Source organism: Anomaloglossus baeobatrachus, chromosome 4 (genome assembly GCF_048569485.1).
Source record: "Anomaloglossus baeobatrachus isolate aAnoBae1 chromosome 4, aAnoBae1.hap1, whole genome shotgun sequence".
NCBI lineage: Eukaryota > Metazoa > Chordata > Amphibia > Anura > Aromobatidae > Anomaloglossus > Anomaloglossus baeobatrachus.
The window spans coordinates 207337918-207357655 of record NC_134356.1 but is presented as its reverse complement, the minus strand read 5'-3'; the positions used below and the strand labels follow the sequence as shown (position 1 = coordinate 207357655).

At 41.1% G+C, this 19738-nt stretch overlaps 1 protein-coding gene across 1 annotated transcript in view; it reads right to left on the bottom strand.

The window, feature by feature from the left end:
• Positions 1 to 15357: 15357 nt before the first annotated feature.
• The window catches only part of PPARGC1B (PPARG coactivator 1 beta), a 151487-nt gene continuing 147106 nt past the window's right edge, over positions 15358 to 19738 (bottom strand). The window contains exon 12 of the mRNA XM_075344637.1: positions 15358 to 19733. Within this exon, the coding sequence (XP_075200752.1) occupies positions 19630 to 19733 (104 nt within the window). The 3' untranslated portion in view covers positions 15358 to 19629. The remainder of the gene's footprint in view (positions 19734 to 19738) is intronic.

Below are 19738 nucleotides of genomic sequence, written 5' to 3'. Positions count from 1 at the left end.
TATTGATATTTTATCTAATGTATAGCCTCTATACTCTTCAGAAATTGAGGCCAAAATAGTTTTTGGGAAAATTTTCATTTGTAGGTATACAAATTCTTTCCTGGCTAAAGGCTGAAACTTAGTAACCACTTAATTAAATGAGAGAATATTATGATTATTGATAACATATCAGATACACCCTCACATCCGCTCTGCGCCAAATTCTGAATTCTAGATAGTCTAATTTCTAAAAACTCTGGCTTTCCTATGAATCCTGGCCCCAGGAATGTTCCTTGGGGATTCAGTTTACAAAGTTTTCTAGATGCCTTCCAAGCTTTTATGGTGTTCTAATAAGGGTGTGTGCCCACGATCAGGGTTCACAGCATTTTGGATGAAGCCTGTTTCAGCTGCGTTCAAAACACTGCGATGTACAGTACAAACAGATTTCTAGAAATGCCATGCCCACTGTGTGTACTGCCTGCAGCGTAAACTGGCCTGCAGTGCGGCTTTCCGAACCACAAGCATGTCAGTTCTTTGCTGAGGAGTCGCAAGTATTATCCTCAGGGAGAACACAGCGAGAGACTGCAGCATCCCGAACCCTGATCATGGGCATGGGCAGCTGCGGTCTCCTGCTGTCTCCTGCGGAGGAGACTCGGCAGATTCTAATCTTGGGCACGTATCCTAAGGTAGGTTATTGTTTAATTCTTTTTGTGATACTGGACTGTTTAAGTTTTAGCAATGTTTGAAGATGAATGGGATCACAAAATCCAGCATCAACTTATGTGTTAGTGGTAAAAGACATGTAACCTATCCAATCCATAGAATGTCTCATAATGGCTGCAATATTGTACATTCAGGTTAGGCAAATTAAGGGCAGCTAAAAGTTTGGATTGCTGAAATTTGAATAAACTGATGCAACAACTTCTTACGGATGAATGTTCTATAACAGATATGTCCAACATTTTGGTGTCTAAGAATCTTTGGGTCGCATTGGAAGAGAAGAATTGTTTTGGGCCACACAAGAACATTTGGTCATATGACTATGATGTCACTAAATGTCCTTCTTCCCTTGGAAACTGCACTGATTATGTAGAACTGGCATTATCACTGCAGTTTCTGTTTCTTTTTTAAGACAGATAGCCCAGCATCTAACCATCCCAGCACATCTGATGTTGTATAGGGTCTTGTAAAGGGCCTCTTTGGGGATAGGGGTCGTTGGCAACTAAACAGTCCCCTCGTCTACTTCAGTCTCAACACAGGCCAAGCCTAGACCCATCATAAGATCCTCCACGTTCTGAAAAGGAAAGCTGAAAAGATGCCCATGATTGAATCTCCTAGAAAATCTTTGAAATAATAATAATAATAAAGTTCTGTTTATAAAGCGAGTGAGGGTTCACAGTCAGCTTGATTCACAAATATGTAATTGCATCAGTTTTACACTCAAATGGGAACCTCCCCCACCAGTCTTTTGTTCTTTGATTAAAAATTACTAAAGCTTCAGATTTTGATTAGTTTCTTTTAAAACCCCATATAAGACCAGATTTATTAAACACTGACAATGTCAGACATTGCCTCTCTATGGTTAGTCACAAGACGAATGTCATCAGCGAAGACTAAGTTCTTCAGGACAGTTCTTCCTATACACATATTATTAAAAGAATCTAAAGAGTCTGATATTCTTAGTTAGATTAAAGGGAATATGTCTGTAGAAAAAACCATATACAATAGGACCAATTGAGTTCAATATACGAAAAACAAAAAACCTCAATTTCAATTAATATTAAACTTTTATTGATATATTTTAAAATTTAGACACCCATTAATAGTGAACACACAAAGGGCGTAGATGATGAAGGGGAGGAGCTAAATATATGGGGTCCCTATAGCACCCTATGGGACCTTGCTCCTACCTACCAACGGAGGGTATGACGCCGTAACTGTTTTGGGCGCCCCCGTTCCACGTCGGCTCACCCTCTAGTTGCCCTAGATAGTTAGTGAATTAAAATAATAATTACACTACGGATGGCCATACAATAGTACTAGAATGTATTAAGTACAAAGTGCTCATGTAATCACACTGTCTGATAGATAACAGCTTCCTATCAGGAAAACCAGGACAAAAAATCAAAAATTAAGCCCCAATATAGGTAGGCTTCTGCAGAAAAATTAGTCCATAGTACATGATCCAGTACAAATTAGTACATGGTACAACAAAGTGCTCATATAATCACACTGTGATAGATAACAGCTTCCTATCAGGAAAACCAGGACAAAAAAAAACAAAAAAAAAACAAAAAAAAAAAACACAAATATTAAGCCCCAGTATAGGCAGGCTTCTGCAGAAAAATTAGTCCATAGTACATGATCCAGTACAAATTAGTACATGGTACAACAAAGTGCTCATATAATCACACTGTGATAGATAACAGCTTCCTATCAGGAAAACCAGGACAAAAAAAAACAAAAAAAAAACAAAAAAAAAAAAAAAACACAAATATTAAGCCCCAGTATAGGCAGGCTTCTGCAGAAAAATTAGTCCATAGTACATGATCCAGTACAAATTAGTACATAGTACATAATATACAATCTACATTAACATAATGGAGGAGCACATTAACATAATGGAAAATTCAGTTCCATCTGTCAGTTTTTCCTCCCATGTCCCAGTGTGATATAGTATGGTATGGCAATCACACATGGATAAACTTTTACACAATCATAATTGCACAGATCTGCACTGCATAAACCGATGCTGATACATGTAATGCAATGCCTGAGGGCAATCATGCAGATGATTCTTATAGAGCAGAAAAAAGGGGTATAGATAACCCCACAGGGAAGAAAAGAATGGTTACTTCCCTTTTAGCAGCATGCTCTGTATCGCCTCTACGCGTTTCCCCTTTCCATGATACAAGGCTCTTCAGGAGGCTGGAGGATTGCAGTTATCAGGTGTGAATGTAGGAGTAATCCATGGCTGTGTGCACAGATCACAGGATGTCAGGGTTTAAATCCAGCATCAGCCAAGGTCACATGGACCATGCGGCCAATCACAATCATAGGCTACTGTGTCTTTTATGTTTTACTGCGCATGTCATGACAATCCTGGACACTAGAGGTCCTCGGAGCATGACTGCGCATGTGTGCACACTTTGCAGTAAAAGGGTTGAAGGAAATAATGAACGTGCCTGCGTGCACATGAGGGGGCGGCATCAAAACAACAAACTGCAATGGCACCACCCACTAATGCCCCCATCGTCATAGAGACGCTTGGGAACACTGCAGCAATATGAATGCCTGTGAATATAAGTGGAAGTGCTTAGGACAAACTTGAATCACACAAAACGTCCCTGAATGTGTCAGGTGATATTTAACACTGACATTTTTGCCATACACATTGAGTGTGCCTGTATGTAATGCCAATGCACACATGCCTAAATAGCAACCATATAAATGTCCCCATGATGTAAGGACATAACTAAGTGCCCCCATATATTGGTTTCAGCACATGTGCTATCAGGCTACATAATTAATATGTCATAGTGGGCAGCAGTATAATTGTTGTTTATAAGTAAATGCCTTTTTCAAAGATTAACCCCCGACTGACCAAACAACTTTTTTTTTTTTTTTTTTTTTTTTGCCGCTATTAATGGTCAGAAAAACGTGAAACACAGAGAGACACAGTATAATTACCTTGAAACAACAACCTAAAAATAAAGGTATTTTTTATCCGTAAATCCCAAATCACAGGGCAATGACGGAGGGGTTTCCAATCCAGATAGATAGTATGAGTTATTAAATTACTATTCCATGACAAGCGGAACACAAAGAAATTCATCTTATTAAGAGCATAAAGATAGCAGTGTCTAAAGAAATGGGGAATATGTCAGTCTGTCATTTAGACCCAATGGGGTGTGTGTTTTCAGGTAATAGATCCACCGGCACTCTCTCTGTAAAATCCTTTTATCCAGGTCACCCCCCCTAGGGTCGGGTTTGATGACTTCAAGGATAACAAAAGAGACTGATCTGTTATCGCCCTGATGGAATTCCCAGACGTGTCGGGCCAGGGGAGTATCCCTTTTGTGCTTGATATCCCCCAAGTGTTCACCGACCCGTCTGCGCAATTCTCTTGTGGTCTTGCCCACATAATTTAAGGGGCATTTACACGTGGCCATATAGACCACCCCACTGGTCTTACAATTAGAGAAGTCTCTAATTGAGTATTCTTTGCCTGTACTGGCACTACAGAAAACCTTTGATTGCGAGATCCAGTTGCAATATTTGCAATCGCCACACCTGAAGCACCCAATGGGTCTTCTATCTAGCCACGTACCTGGGGGGGTTGGTCTCTGGTAGTGGCTGTGGACCAGTTGGTCCTTGAGTGAACCACCACGTCTATATGTGATAGAGGGGCGGGGAGCAATATTGTCACATATATCCGGATCTGCCATCAAAATCCCCCAATGTTTCCGAAGAATACCGAAGATCCTCTCTGACTGGCAATCAAAGGTGCCTATAACTCTGATGATATCCTCAGATTGTTTTTCCACCCTCGGTGAAAGGAGGGAATCTCTGTCCCTGCTGAGGGCATGATTAAAAGCCCCTCGTAGAACCACATCAGGATAACCCCTTTTCCTAAAGCGGTCCCGTAGATCTCTCGATTGATCAAAGAAGTCTTTTTTATTGGAACAGTTTCTCCTCATACGGAGGTACTGCCCTTTTGGGATACCACGCTTCAGGGGAGTTGGATGAAAACTATCCCACCTCAAAAGACTGTTAGTTGAGGTGGGTTTCCTGTGTGTTCTAGAGGAGAGGTGCCCAAAGCTGTCAACAGTAAATGATATATCCAGGAATGAAAGTGAAGATGCATGAATCTCGCTCGTAAACGCCAATCCAAAGCTGTTGGTGTTTATCTCCCTAATGAACTGATGAAAGTCCTCAATACCTCCTGACCAAATAATAAAAATATAATCGATGAATCTCCCCCAAAAGTGGATCAATGGGACCCACCAGGGGGAGTCATCGGAAAAAATGACGCTTTCCTCCCACCAGCCCAGGAGCAAGTTGGCATACGATGGGGCACAAGAACTCCCCATCGCAGTGCCCCTGAGCTGATGGAAGTACTTGCCGTCAAAAATAAAATAATTATGAGTCAGGATGTATGTCAAAAGTTCTAGCACCAAGTTGTTATGGGCCTGGAGATACACTGCCCTGGAGCGTAAGAAATGTTGTGCTGCATCTACACCTTTTTGATGAGGTATGGAGCTATATAGCGCCTCCACGTCTATTGATGCCAAAAACATCCCGGCTTCCACAGTTACCCCATCAATTTTTGAGAGAACGTCAGAGGTGTCACGAATGTATGATGGGAGGGTAAGGACAAAAGGCTTAAGGATCTCATCAATAAAGATCCCTACGTTTTGGGTGATGGACCCCACTCCAGATACTATAGGGCGCCCCTTGAGTGGGGGGTGCCCCTTGTGGATTTTTGGGAGTGCGTAGAAAGTTGCTATTTTGGGTCTAATTGGTAACATGAACTCGTGTTCATTCTTGGAGATCAGATGCACCTCAAGAGCCTGGTCCAAAATACCCCCGAGTTCTAATAAAAAAGGGCCTGTTGGATCAGTCTTTAATATCTCGTAGGTAGTCTGATCATCCAAAAGGGACTGACACATACCCCTGTAAAGTCCATGATCCATCACCACAAGATTTCCCCCCTTATCCGAGGGCTTTATAATGATGGTCTGATTATTTTTAAGTAAGCGCAAAGCCTCCCTTTCACCTTCATTAAGGTTATAAGTATCAATACTCCCGTGAATCTTAGAAATATCCTCCTCGACCACTTTCAAAAAGATATCGATACTTGATAGATCACTGGATGGCGGTAGTCTCTGACTCTTGTTCTTAAGTCCCGTAAAGGGTCCCCAACCTCTATCCCGCTCCCCTTCTTCCAGGAGCTCAGTCAAAATATTAACTCCTCCAAGGTCTGAGACATCAATTCCTAGTTGTTCACACCTCTCTTGATCATTGTTCTTAAAAATTTTTCTCCATTTTAACTTTCTACAAAAAAGGTTTATGTCCTTTGTCCATGAAAATTTGTCAAAGGATTGTGTGAGCACAAAGGACAAACCCCTCCTTAGAACAGATAGCATTTCAGCCGTAAGTGTATATGAGGAGAGGTTTATCACCTGGGTGTCATTTAAGTCCTTTGATTGGGCTGATCCCGACTCCTGAGATTGTAGGAGTTGGGGATTCCCTTCTCTAAAAAAGAGGGAACAACAGGCAAGGAGGACGTATAGGATGAGGTGGGGCCTGTAGAGGTCTGTGGTGGACCTTGGTAAGATCTTAAATCTGAATTTGGACCAAAAGAGGGGTGATTTCCCCTTTGATTGCGCCATCTCTGTCTTCGTGGTGGCCTGTTAGTATATCCCCTACCTCTACTGCGATCTCCAGGACAGGACGGACCCGCCCTTTCTGTATCTGAATATTCTTGGTCAGAGGAGGACACGTCTGTATACAGCTTTGGTTTGGTGGATACAGAAAAATTATATGTTCTCTTATCTCTAAAATCGCTAAAGTCACGCAAAAACTGTTTGTGTTTACGCTTTTTTAGAGTAGCCTGGTATTTCTCAATATTATTCTGTAGAGAAACCTCTTTTCTGACAAAATCGGGGTCACTCTTCAATTCAAGAGCCTTTTTTCTCAATGTGTCCAACTTAGTCAAAGACTCGTTATAATTTGATTTTTCTTTGTCAAGGAGTAGTTGCATGAACCTAAGAGAGGATGCTACCGATTCTCTCTCCCAGTTTGCCAGAAACTTAGGATCGTGTAATCTGGGGGCGGGGTTAATGTTTATCCTCAACCCTCTAGGAACAATATTTTGTTTGATGTAGTTTTCTAGGGCTTTTACCTCCCACCAGGCCCTCAAGTTCTCAGAGTAGAGGTCCTGTAGTTCCTTAAAAATGCTCCTTAAAGTTGGAGAATTTGATCCTGAGTTGCTGTCCTCAGTGGAGAAAGCTTGAACTGCATCCTCAAGCCAGTTGTCTGCCCCGACAGATCCCGAGAGGAAACCCGCCATAAGTAAATTTAGAAAAAACCATATACAATAGGACCAATTGAGTTCAATATACGAAAAACAAAACATTGCCTCTCTATGGTTAGTCACAAGACGAATGTCATCAGCGAAGACTAAGTTCTTCAGGACAGTTCTTCCTATACACATATTATTAAAAGAATCTAAAGAGTCTGATATTCTTAGTTAGATTAAAGGGAATATGTCTGTAGGATCAAACCTCCTAAGCCAACTATATGGGCATGTACAGTATGTCACAAAAGTGAGTACACTACTCACATTTTTGTAAATATTTTATTATATGTGTTCATTGCACAGGACTGAAGATATGACACTTTGATACAATGTAAAGTAGTCAGTGTCTAGATTGTATAACAGTGTAAATTTGGTGTGCCCTCTAAACAACTCAACACACAATGTGTTGAGTTTAATGTCTAAACCACTGGCAACAAAAGTGAGTACCCCCCTAAGTGATAATGGTCAAATTGTCCCCGGTGTAGACAATGTCACTGTGTGCTCTGTTGTGCATCATCTTTGGGTGTACTCGCCCATTGGAGCTGGACAGCCAGACGTAGTAGACTGCGTAGTAGTCTGGGATCACTTAACAGGGACAAAATGCAGTGGGAATGCACCATTAGCTCATTCCCCCCACACCCCGTTCTCTTCACTGCCGACTCCCTGTACCATTAGTGGAGATATCTCTGCTACGTAAGTGAATAGGATCTCAGCCTTATCCTCCTTCTGCTGCTCCTGAGATTCTTTAGTATGCGGTTGCCAATCAAAATATCAAAGGTAGGTCACCAGAATAAGCAGTAGTGTGATGACTATTTTAAAAATTTTGCAAAACGAAAATGAAACCCTTACATTCGAGGAACAATTGCATTCAAATGACATTAGTATCATCAAATTTGTAAAATATTCAAAAAAGTTCCCCCTCTTTTTCATTTCAAAATTTTGAAAAAAACGATTTATTTGAATCCAAGTATTCCATATGTTGAAAAGCTCTCCAATCTCACGCGGATGCCAACGAACTGCCAAATTCTTGGAAACTTCAGTTTTCTGTTCAACAGCGAGAAACGGCGACTGGATCAAATAAAAAATATGATAATGGATATAGAATTGCTCTGGAGGGAAACTCTAGACTTCCCAGACTTTATCCAGTGCACTCATCAGAAAGAAACTCAATCGTCTGATTGATCTAAATGAGAAAAACAAAAACATAAATTCACTGCAACACTTTCTCAGTTATTTGATATCACCAACGTTAATGGAGAATGGAAAAACTCAGAGGATAAAGAGCTCTACCTGAGGCAAGTTGAGAGTGGAGGCAAGGTTGGCTATTCGATGCTCAAACAAGCTCCTTTGGAATCAATTCATCCAAGAAAACGAATCCGACTATCAATATTTCAAGCTCAATCCAGCACTTTGCAATCGCAACCCACACATGATACTGTCTCTAAATCTTTACCCGAGACTCCAAAGCCAACCTCTTCTTCCACTTCATCTTCTCCTGAACGCACACCGAAATACAAAAGAGCAAGCACTACAAAAGCGACTTTACTGGTACTGAAAAACAACATTTCTACACATGAAGCAAATAAAGTGCTTGCAACCATTGCTGAACAAGGTCATGATGTACCGGTTCCAAGTCAGTCGGGTGTCTGGAGACGAATAATCTCAGAAGGACAGAAAATGAAAACGAAATTTTTTGAAAAACTTCAAAGCAAAGATCCCTATTGTCTCCACTTCGATGGTAAAAGAATCCAAGGGGAAGAGTATCAAGTAGTTCTGCTGAAAAATACCACAACCGAAATCAAACTCTGTATTCTGAATGTGAGAATGGTTCTGCCACGGCTATTCACAAGGAACTACATCAGCTAATTGATGAATAAGACGCTTGGGAAAATATTCGCATGATAATCTGCGACAGCAGAAGTAAATACTGGTCGCTAGAACGGGATTGTAACGCTGATACAGGATGATGTCTTGAGAAAGGGCTTTCAGAAGCCACAATACATTGGCTGTCAGCACCATGTACTCGACCTCCTACTGAAGCACGTCATGAATTTCCTTATTCCAGAGTCAATGAAGAAACCAGAACTCAATTACTTCTTCATTGACAAATTAACAGAAAACTATGCCTCACTTCAGATTGATTACCACCAAGTTGCAACAGATGATGTCAACACAGGCGAGAATCCTGGATGGCGAGATGATTTCAAGTTCTTATATGAACTATGTCAGGCATATCGTCATTACAAAACAACATCACGTTGGCCTCGAATCAGTTGGAAGAAACTCCTAAACCTGCACATGGCAAGATGGAACTCGCGAGCTGTATATGCTGTTATAGCATTTTTTCTGATACCAGAGTGGCGCCGCATCCTCGGTGTAGCATGCGACTTCATCTGCTATGAATGGGCAAATGCCTGGTTCCAGTCGCAACACTACAACGAAGCGTCCTTCAATGAACTGTTAACCTCACTCACCAAGACAAAGTGCAAGAAGGCAATTAAGTGTTTGAAGGCGCACTGGTTGGTCGAGGAGTCATTAATTGACATTCCCAGGTCTAACCAAAATGCTGAACGTGCTGTAAAACTGATGGAGGAACTACATGCGAAATCGAAAAAAATTGAATTTTTGAATCTAAAATTCATAGGAAAAAATAATTTTTTAACACTTCTTTTGTACATATTGTACTTATAATTAACAGTTTTATACCGTATTTGTTAAAAAACACGAATAATAAAAGTTGCTTAGTTATTACTATTATCGTTTCAATAATGCAAAATTGCATGTCCTTTTTGGGGGGGAAAAAATAATTTTTGCCTTTGAATGAAAGGGGGAACTTTTTTTTAAAAACAAAAAAAAGCAATACTTATTCTTAAATTACCCATAAAAGTTCCTCGATTGCACATGGTTTCATAAAAATTTTTTTTTTGTCATTACACTAATAAGCAGCCCACAATAGGCATTGGCAATAATAATAATAATATCTGGCAATTGCCAGTTGGCCAGTCTTGCCCTGGTCTGAATGCTATTAGTTGCATTGTAAAATGAGATCCTGTCACACATTCAGTCCATCAGGTTTCCTAGTATGTAATTTAAAAATCCAAAAGGATTCTTGGTGGCAATTTGGGGTACATAACATTTTGGATAAGTTCATGTTTATCCTGTGCTCTATGCTGGGCACTTACTTCAATTTGCATTTACATCTTCGATATATGTGATTCTTTTGAAACCCCCATTGGATCAATTCACTAATGAGTCATCAGAGTTAATACAGACACCGTTTGGACTCTGTTTGGTGGTGTCCATCTTTGCACAAAACTGTCATTGACCGACTTTTGCGCACATGTGCCTCCCCCACATCAGTAGCAGCCGGGCTGCTCGGATCTGGACCCAGTGTGTAGCTCGAGGGATCCTCCGGACCCGGGGGTCACGTGGACACTCCGAATGAAATGGGGATATAATTGTACGGTGTTTGCTATAGTCAGTCTGTGACGCCACCCACGGTGTGTGGTGATGTATGGAACCAACGCTGCTGCTGTGAGACACCTGGGGCGATGGGATGGCAGCTGGTTGTTAACCCCTCCGTGGGTAGGGATGGTTGCCCCGGGACCCGGTGACTTGGTGCAGGGGAGGGAGATAGCAGGGGCCGGTGCGCTTGGTCAGACCAGGGAGTCTCAGCTTACTCACGATTAAAGAAATCAGACAAGTCCAGTGATTAACCAACGTGCTGGTGGCCGGCCGCCGCGGCCGGTTGTACTCTGGTCCCCCACCCGGGCTGGTGGTCTGTGTCACTTTCCTCTGCACTGTGTTGTGTTGTGGTGGACTTCCCGGTACTACTGTTGGGAGCCGTGCCCGCTGACGCGTGGGATCTACCAGGCCCTGGCCAAAGCCCGATCCCTCTCTGTGGGTGGTTGTCTCTTTTGGGGACTTAGGTTGGGACAGGACCTATGATCCTGCCCTCAATCGGTTAATTAGCTAGGCCGTTGGTTCCGGTCCTGGCTTCAGGGTCCTAGTACCCCCCTCTGTGCACGGTTTCCGGGTCGGTTCTCCAATGTCGGTACCGGCAGGCTCCAACCCTGCCCCGGTCCACCTCGGATCTCTGGCTGCCGTCTTCCCGTCTCCTGCCAGACACGACCACCGTCTGCCACCTAGCCAATGTGTCAGGGCACCGACCCTGACACCCGTCAGCTTCACCTCCTCACTTCACTCCTCTCACCACTCGACTCCAAACTTAACTGTTTTCCCGCCCTGGGCTCTCCAGACCCCTAGGTAGGCGTTCTCCATCCACCTGGTCCCGCCCACTGGTGTGCCTGTCTTTCCCTGGGGGGGTGACTAGGGTTTCAGGTCGGCTGTATGTAACCCTGTGAGGGAAGGTGTTATGCGGGGGCCTATGTGTGTGACTACGTGGTTTTGCCAGGGCGTCACACACACCTAAGACACATAAAAAGATTGACACCGCCGAACCACAGGCCAGGCGGAAGCTCCAAGTGACTCCAGCTCCCTCATTACATTGAATTTTCTGTTGAAAATTTTGTCTGAATCACGGTTTTCAGAGATTTACACTTAATCCCCAGTGTCTCTTGCATGATCCTAGAGGCTTGCCATAGCTGGGTGACCCAGAGGTCATCATGATGACCTCAGGTGGCCATGGCAATGCTTGTGCCTCCGTGATCACATTGCTGGGATCCCGATCACATGGTAGAGGAAGCGCAGTCATTCTGCCAGGCACTATATGCTGCAATTGCTATTGATCATAGCATTTAGTGGGGGAGGTTAAACAGCCAGGGGTGGTGCAGGCACTATTCCTGGGTGTGAGAGCCAGGTCTCAGCTGTCAGGAAAGCCATTGTCCAGGCGGCAATTACATGAGAACAGCTCCTGTGCTCCCTCGATCGCTGTGAAATACCAAGTACGTCATTGGCCAGGAACACTTATCCGACCATGACGCACTGGGAACATTATATGTTGGGAAGAGGTTAATCAATCAGAGCCAATAAGTTTAGGCCCCCCAGGCCAAAATTTTCCAGCCAGCCCCTGCTTGTTCCACTTGCTAGCTGTGTCACCTACATGGCTTTTTGTAGACGGGACTTCTTATAGCTTGCTTTTAAAAATAGCTTTCTTCTTGACACTTCCATAAAGGACAGATTTGTGGCGTATACAACTAATATTTTTCCTGTGAACAGATTCTCCCACATGAGCTGTGGAATACTGCAGCCCCTCCAGTGACCATGGGCCTCTTGGCTACTACTCTAATTAATGCTCTCCCTGCTTGGGATGTCAGTTCAGGTGGACGGCCATGTCCTGGCAGTTTGCAGTTACTTTTTCCATTTTTGGATGATGGATTGAACATTGCTACGTGAGATGTTCAGAGCTTGGACTATTTTTTTTTTTTTTCTCTTTTTTATAACCTAACCTTGCTTTACTTTTTTACACAACTTTATCCCTGGCCTGTCTGGCATGTAACTTCGTTTTCATGATGCTGTTTGATCCCTAATGTTCTCAAACAAACCTCTGAGGCCATCAATATCAACGTATTGGACAACCTCTTTAAGATACTTCATCCAACTTATACTATATATTGCAACACCACAATATTATATACGTTGTGTGAAATGTAAATTGGCAATAATAAATGAAGAAATGTGCCAGTTTTACGTGATTGTATGGTTCTTTGTGTAACAAGGAGGCACATTCTTTTACCCTTCTACCAGCTAGAGCTGAAAAGCATTATATGATTGTCTCCCAATAAAAAGGCCAGTATATTAATATTTTGAACCTATAATCCGAAGTTCTGCTATGGGAGCATCTCAGCAATAAAAATGTTTATCCTCTTCAATACCACCACGTTTGGGGATCGAAATGGATGATTCTTCCTGTCGAACTTGAAGTTGTTTGATTTCATACCAGCAGAGTTGTGCCTGCTTACCACATATTACCAGTTGAGGGAAATACCTGGCTGTCCAACATATCTCTTTCATATACTGCTTAGATAGTGCCTCCTTTGCTGGAATTGTCTTGATGAACATTTCCAACTCATTCATCATATGTGAAATCAGATTCTCATATGCAGTAGAACATCCATGGACCATTAGAATGCTATTGTTGCTCCACCACACAAAACAGTTGTCATATACCCATGTATACAAGCCTTTACATGTAAATATCACCCAATTTACTTGACCTTCTAGATAAGGCATATAGTTTTTAATTGACTAGGTCTAATGCATTAATTAAATGAATTCAATAAATTATTGTTTCAATAAGTTTAAGGCCAATGCAATGATTACCAAAATTGCAAAGTACTTCAGAGAACCAAAGTGATATTTTCAGTTGAATGGATGTGTGTCTGTGTGTAGAAAGTTTATCTTTTTGCTCCTGCTCTCCTGGCTGGCATAACAGCAAGCAGGGCTTTCACACTGTAGACATCCCATTGGACATTGACTGGTGATTTTGGTAGATGTATAAAACAACCTTGTCAGGAGCTCAGAGTGAGGGGGAGGGAGGTAACTGCTGTATGAAAATCAATGGGCTGTAGAGAGGTGACTGGTATATTAGAAATTAACCCCTTTCTCGGAATTTAGCTAATGGGCACACTGGGCCAGTGTCTGGGCACGTATTAGTGGCAGAGCTCCATGGAAACCATCTGTACACTTTGTTAGATAAAAGTGCTCATTTCATGTGAATGACAGGAGTTAGAAAAAATCATTCAATTGAAAAATATGCTCATTTTCTTGCTAACTACAGTAATTTAATAACTTGAAAATTCCCCTTTAAAAGGGAAAGATACTTTTTGTATTAATAATTACTGATTATGGAATCAATTATTTTTAATACAAAATTAAATTGTTTATTTAGTTTTTATTTAATTCTATTTTTACTCAAACACTGGGGGCTGCCATCTTGGATTTGCAGTGTGTAACAACAGTTAGACACTGCAAATACAGCAGACCTTGTGCATAAGGGCTGATAAGTCGGGCGCCGACCCTATCTCCTGGCTTCTACCTGCTGTGACCTGGATACACCCCCTAGGTTGTCCATATCACAGCTCTGGGAGATTAGTACCTTCTCTGTGGAACCCACAGTGTATACTGTGCACTCCACTTTCTCCCTGAGCACGGGGCCAGCGGCAACGGTGATCTGCAGCATAGTATTGTACTATAGATGTCACCCTGTGGTCACCACTCGTCCCCTGCATGTGTTCACCTCGGATCTCCGCTCCTGGCAGTTCCTCCCGTCACCGCTCTAGGCGCTGACAAGAGGAGCTGCCGAGAGACACCAGCCTGACAGGAGGAAATGTCAGGAGCAGAGGTCCAAGGTGGGTTACATGTGGAGAGAGAGCGGTGATCACAGCCTCCATCTACAGTACAATACCAGGCTCAGGCTACAAATCGCCACTGGCCGCTGCCAGTACTCACCTTGGACTTCCGCTTCCAGGAGTTCCTCCTCTCACCTCTCTGTGCTCAGCACAAGGGGCACAGAGAGTCCTGGGGAACACTGGAGGGGCACAGCACACTGGTGCACATTGGGGTCACAGAGCACTGGGAAATGCAGGGGGCATAAAACACTGAAGAACATTGGGGGCACAGAGCACTAGGAAACAGGGGTACAAAGCACTTGGGGAATGTTGGGGGCACAGAGTACTGGGGAACGTTGGGGGCACAGAGAGCACTGGGAATGCTGGAGCAGCACAGAGAGCACTGGGGGAATGCTGAGAGCAGAGAGAACACTGGGAAGCAGTAATATGAGGACATAGTGATATGGGGGCACAGTATTATGGGGCACAGTAATATGGTGACAGAATATATGGGGCACAGTATGCAGTGGGGCATATTATACAGTGAAGCACTATGCCACCGTCCTGGGTGACACTTTCCACAGTTCAGGATCACTTTGCAGTCACCAACAAAATGGCTCCACACTGTGATCCTAAACTTCATTCTACCTTATCGTTTTGCAAACACCCCGAAGAAGAGGGGGAGGAGTCACATCACACACAGGAAGGCAGATTCAGCCCTCTTTTACTGCAGTTGTAATGTGAGCTAGTTGTACACTAGGTTTTCAGCAGCTGTTCCCCTAGTGTTTAAAAGTGGAACATAATCAAACTTTTTTTTTCATATTTTCCTCTATTAAAAACAAATTATAATATTTAAACAAGACATTAAATATGAATATTTTACATTTTTTCAGTTATTGAAAAAAAATTTCAATGGCACCTTCCCTTTAAGATTTTGAAATATAGTAAAAAAAAAACCAAAAAAAACAGAAAAAAATAAAAGGACAAAGGACTCTGGAGACAGAATTAGTGGTTAAACTTTTACCATCCACGGTTTAGTTTTATTCATAGGCTGAACACAATTGCTATTTACAGTACATGAACGTAGAGATTCTACAGTTTATTTTTGTAATGTAAACAAGAAACTCCTTATCCAGAGGAATAGAATTTGAGTAAAATAAGCCAGTCCAGAAAGTATTTACACAATTTAAAATATATTTTATACTCACTGGATAGTACACTGATCGATTTTGGTTAAATTATCTAAGAAACTATAGGATTTGACAATGTAAAAATACAATAAAACATTCTCTTTATAAGGTAGACAGTTAAAATCACACTAAAAGTAAAAAAAAAAAAAAAAGAAAAAAGGAAATGACATAGCAATGCATACCCATTTTAAGATAAATGTATGGTACATAAATAAAGATACAACTAAATTTAGAAAATGAAATATAAAAAAGAAAAAAAACAACCTTCTACCATGAATAAAATAGCAAATAAATCATTCATACATATTAACCATTAATTCAATAATTAGCAGTGTTCTTTAAAAAAAATAGATTTATCCTGTAATTATAAATAACACAGCCGATGTGGTGCGGCAAAAACCCATACACCTTCCTAGTGAAATGCCTTAAATTATATACAAATTATCCATCATCCCTATGTCATTAGTAGTAATGCCCCATGCACCGTGACCTAGATTACTACATTCTAGATTTCAAGCTCGGGAGCATGTTTACCCAATATAAAGCACCAAACCAGCAATATTCCCAACGTGGTCCAAATGGTGCCTCAAGCAACGGAAAAAAATGCTCATACTAACAGTAGTTAGGGGGAAAACTACCAAGAACGGACGGATTTTTTCTTCTATACTATTGCTTAGGATCAGTGATGAATAAGAAACAAGACAAGGTTTTAAAACAAAACTTAGATGACAGGGAGAATAAGTCAAGAAGCGGAAAACTATATACATGGTGAAAGGGAATTGACTAAAAAAAAAAATTACATTTTGGGCAAAATTATGACAAAACCAATGCTATATCAAGCAAGGGATACAATCAAAAATATAGAAAAAAAAATGTTTCATTTTTTTTCTATGAGCTCCCCCTTAAAGGAAACAGAATTGCTGACCCACCACTTCTAGTAATGAACGTTGGCTCGGTCAGACAAACTATTCCCAATCTTACAACTCTCTAATCTTAAGGTGACATTGAGCAGCAATATTGCTTTTGCTTGAAAAGATTTCTTCATGTGGAATTCTCGGATTACTACCAATATTCATTACATTATTTGGGTTGTATAACTTTACCGATCGGAAAAAAATATCCCGATAAGATTAAACTATAAAATAATACTCCACTTTTGCCATATAGAGCTTCAAGGTGCATTTATATACTTTGATTAGTAAGGGAATACAGCTCGTTCTTGAAGATACAATAAAACTACCTCTTATGTGCTCACGTGAGTATGGCTTCCTCTGGTGCCTTTCAGTCTTACGCGATTATACAGTATGTCAACAACATTAGCCAAATGTTAAGGCCCCTTTATAAGTAGAAGCGTCTGACGACAACTTCTTATATTCGGATACCGCCAACAAGGTATTAGAGTATAGATCTATACAATGCGTTAGGCAATGTTCCCTACCATCTCATTCTGTTGAAGAACTACCTTCTACTTTTTCCGACACCCCAGCATTTCGCCATGTTATCTGCTCAGTATGAGACATTAAGTGATGTCACTGAGCCCGGTGGAGTGACATTATCATCCCCAGACTTGCCAATAGCTTCTCCAAGCTATACAAAACCTAACAATATTGATGTGCCGACAATACTTACACAGTAAATATGACACATTCATACTCTGTCAATGAAAGACCACATAACAGGCTAATAATGGGCATGTACCCAATAAATTCACTGGACGAAAGACTTAACCCATCAGTTCTAGATTTCATATTGCATTAAATCTATTGAGGTTTAGGTGATCTGGCTGCCTCTAATTATAACCAATTAGGTGGTTACACTTTTAAAAGGACTATTTGCTGGGGAACATTTTAAATTTAACAAAAAAAGTACATCCCAACCCAGTTTAATAAATGACTATTAGCATATCCCATAAATGAATTTGTTTTAAAGACACAATTATCACCTTAAAATCCATGTCACCATCATCACAGGCCACAATCTACCATGAAATACATTCATAGGTGTTAAGTGCACACCATGTAAATAAACAATGATAATCAAACATGGTCTATTAACATAGATACTATTGGTGGACCCGCAATGAGATTATCTGTGCGTGTACGCTTTGCATAAGTGCTGGACAATAAGCTTGCTAAATAATATCTAAAGGCCTCATGGAAAGAAATTTTTACAGTTCTAAAATCCCTCAGATTCAAACACCAGGTTTTTCGACTAAATAGTCACGAAAGCTTCTGCGGTCATGTCCTCTGTCAGAATGAGAGCCAGGCGAAGCTGGTCAACAAAAGGAAGCACTACCGGACATTAGAAGCAGGAGATTCATCGGCCATGTAGAGGCTACAAGGAATCACTTACCTGCCACTGAAACAGCCCCTAGAAAGCTAAATTATTGATCTTTAACCCTTGCACTATTAAATCCCCAATGCAACATATGTGCTTTGTGTAAACTGTAGACATCTATTCGGAGAATATTCCACATATTGTTGTCAAAACTATCAACACGGCACAGGACGTAACGATTCGCCCTAAGGGCAACATTATATTCATATATATTTGTATATATATTTATATTGTATTCTACAGTAAACTATATAGCAATCACATGTAAACATCATTGTTGTATGGGAATACTATGACAGGTAAAGGCAGATCTACAATAAGGTGTTTGCCAAAGAGGTATGTTCAATCCTGGGATTCACAGGAGCTGCTGGAAACTTTGGCAGAACATAAAAAAATAAGACCGGAGATTTTCTACCGGTAACTATTTAAAGAAGTAAGGCTATGTTTCCTAAACTACACATAATGGCTTAATCCTACATTCTATGCTACCCTGGTAAACATATAGAAAACGGCTTCAGCAGTCCCAAGTGTAGATGGATGGCGCTATTTACAACACTCCCGTGTCATTGGATAGAATGGCTTTTATACTACGCTAAAATGGCTTTTATACTACGCTAAAATGTTACCCTCAGAAACACTTGTGTCTCATCAGGATATGGCGGGCATTATTCCAGCTGTGTATTGCTGTCAGTCATGTTATGATAGCATGAATTCACTGCATATAGTGAGAAGGAGAATAATCTCCTTGGTAATCTTTGGGAAGAAGTCGTACTGTATGTGACAATATCAGAATACAGGGCAATCACATGGGGAATACTGGATTGATGGGTACATTTAGAACACCTTAACTGCAAAGTCAAACCCTGCATGCGTTCCGATTTGCTAATGTGCATACTAGTAGCAGATGTTGATAAAGCGCTGATCAGACAAAGAAACTGCATTATCTTCTGTTCCAGCAGATGGATGCCCACTACACAAAATGTTCTCAACATCATCTCTGATAAAGGAATGTGAACGTCATATTAAGAAGTATTAGTAGGTTCAGTCATAAATCCATTGCATGTTGTGCGCGTTCCAAACTGGCTTGTAATACATAAGGGAGGAGATGGAAAAAAAGCAGGAAACAGAAGGAAAAACAAAAGCACAACAGTGCGATCCAGTGTCCTTACTATATATACTATGACACATATAGATGATCTGGAGACTAAAATCAATCGTTTTCAATGCCCCAATCGTCCAGATTTACAGTGATTCGCAACGATTCTTGACGTATTAGGATTAAATCTGATCTTTTGCAAACACCTCACTAGAGTGCATAGTTCAAAATGAAGCAAACGACAATATGAAATACAGTACATGTGAACCATAAATACATTTTTTTGTTTAAGAATATACATCTTTCTATTAAAAGTAGTTTTGTAATCCAGACTATTCACAAAAGACTTTTTGTGGTGATTCATTTTAACACACTACAGACAAAAATGTTATGGAGAACACAGCTGCAATCACGAGGGAAGAAGGAAGGACTTTATGTCTACAGACACACTCGAAAAAAGCAAGGATACTCAAATGTGGCAGTGAGACAGCAACACCATGGGAAGATCACATACAGAAGCAGCTTTGTTCAATGTAAACATCAATTTAAAGGATAAAGTCTCTTGTATCTGTATTCCACTTTGTTTCGAAAAAACGTAAACATGTTGGAAGTGCCTTGACTGAGGTATTGAGGTACTCCTCCATAATAAGGCTGTCATCGATGCAGACTTCTCTGTGCCTCCTTAAGCAAGCTGTCAAAATCCATCGATTCATACTTGCTCTTCATCCCAGCCGAAGACGGCTCTGCCGCATTTGAATCTGAT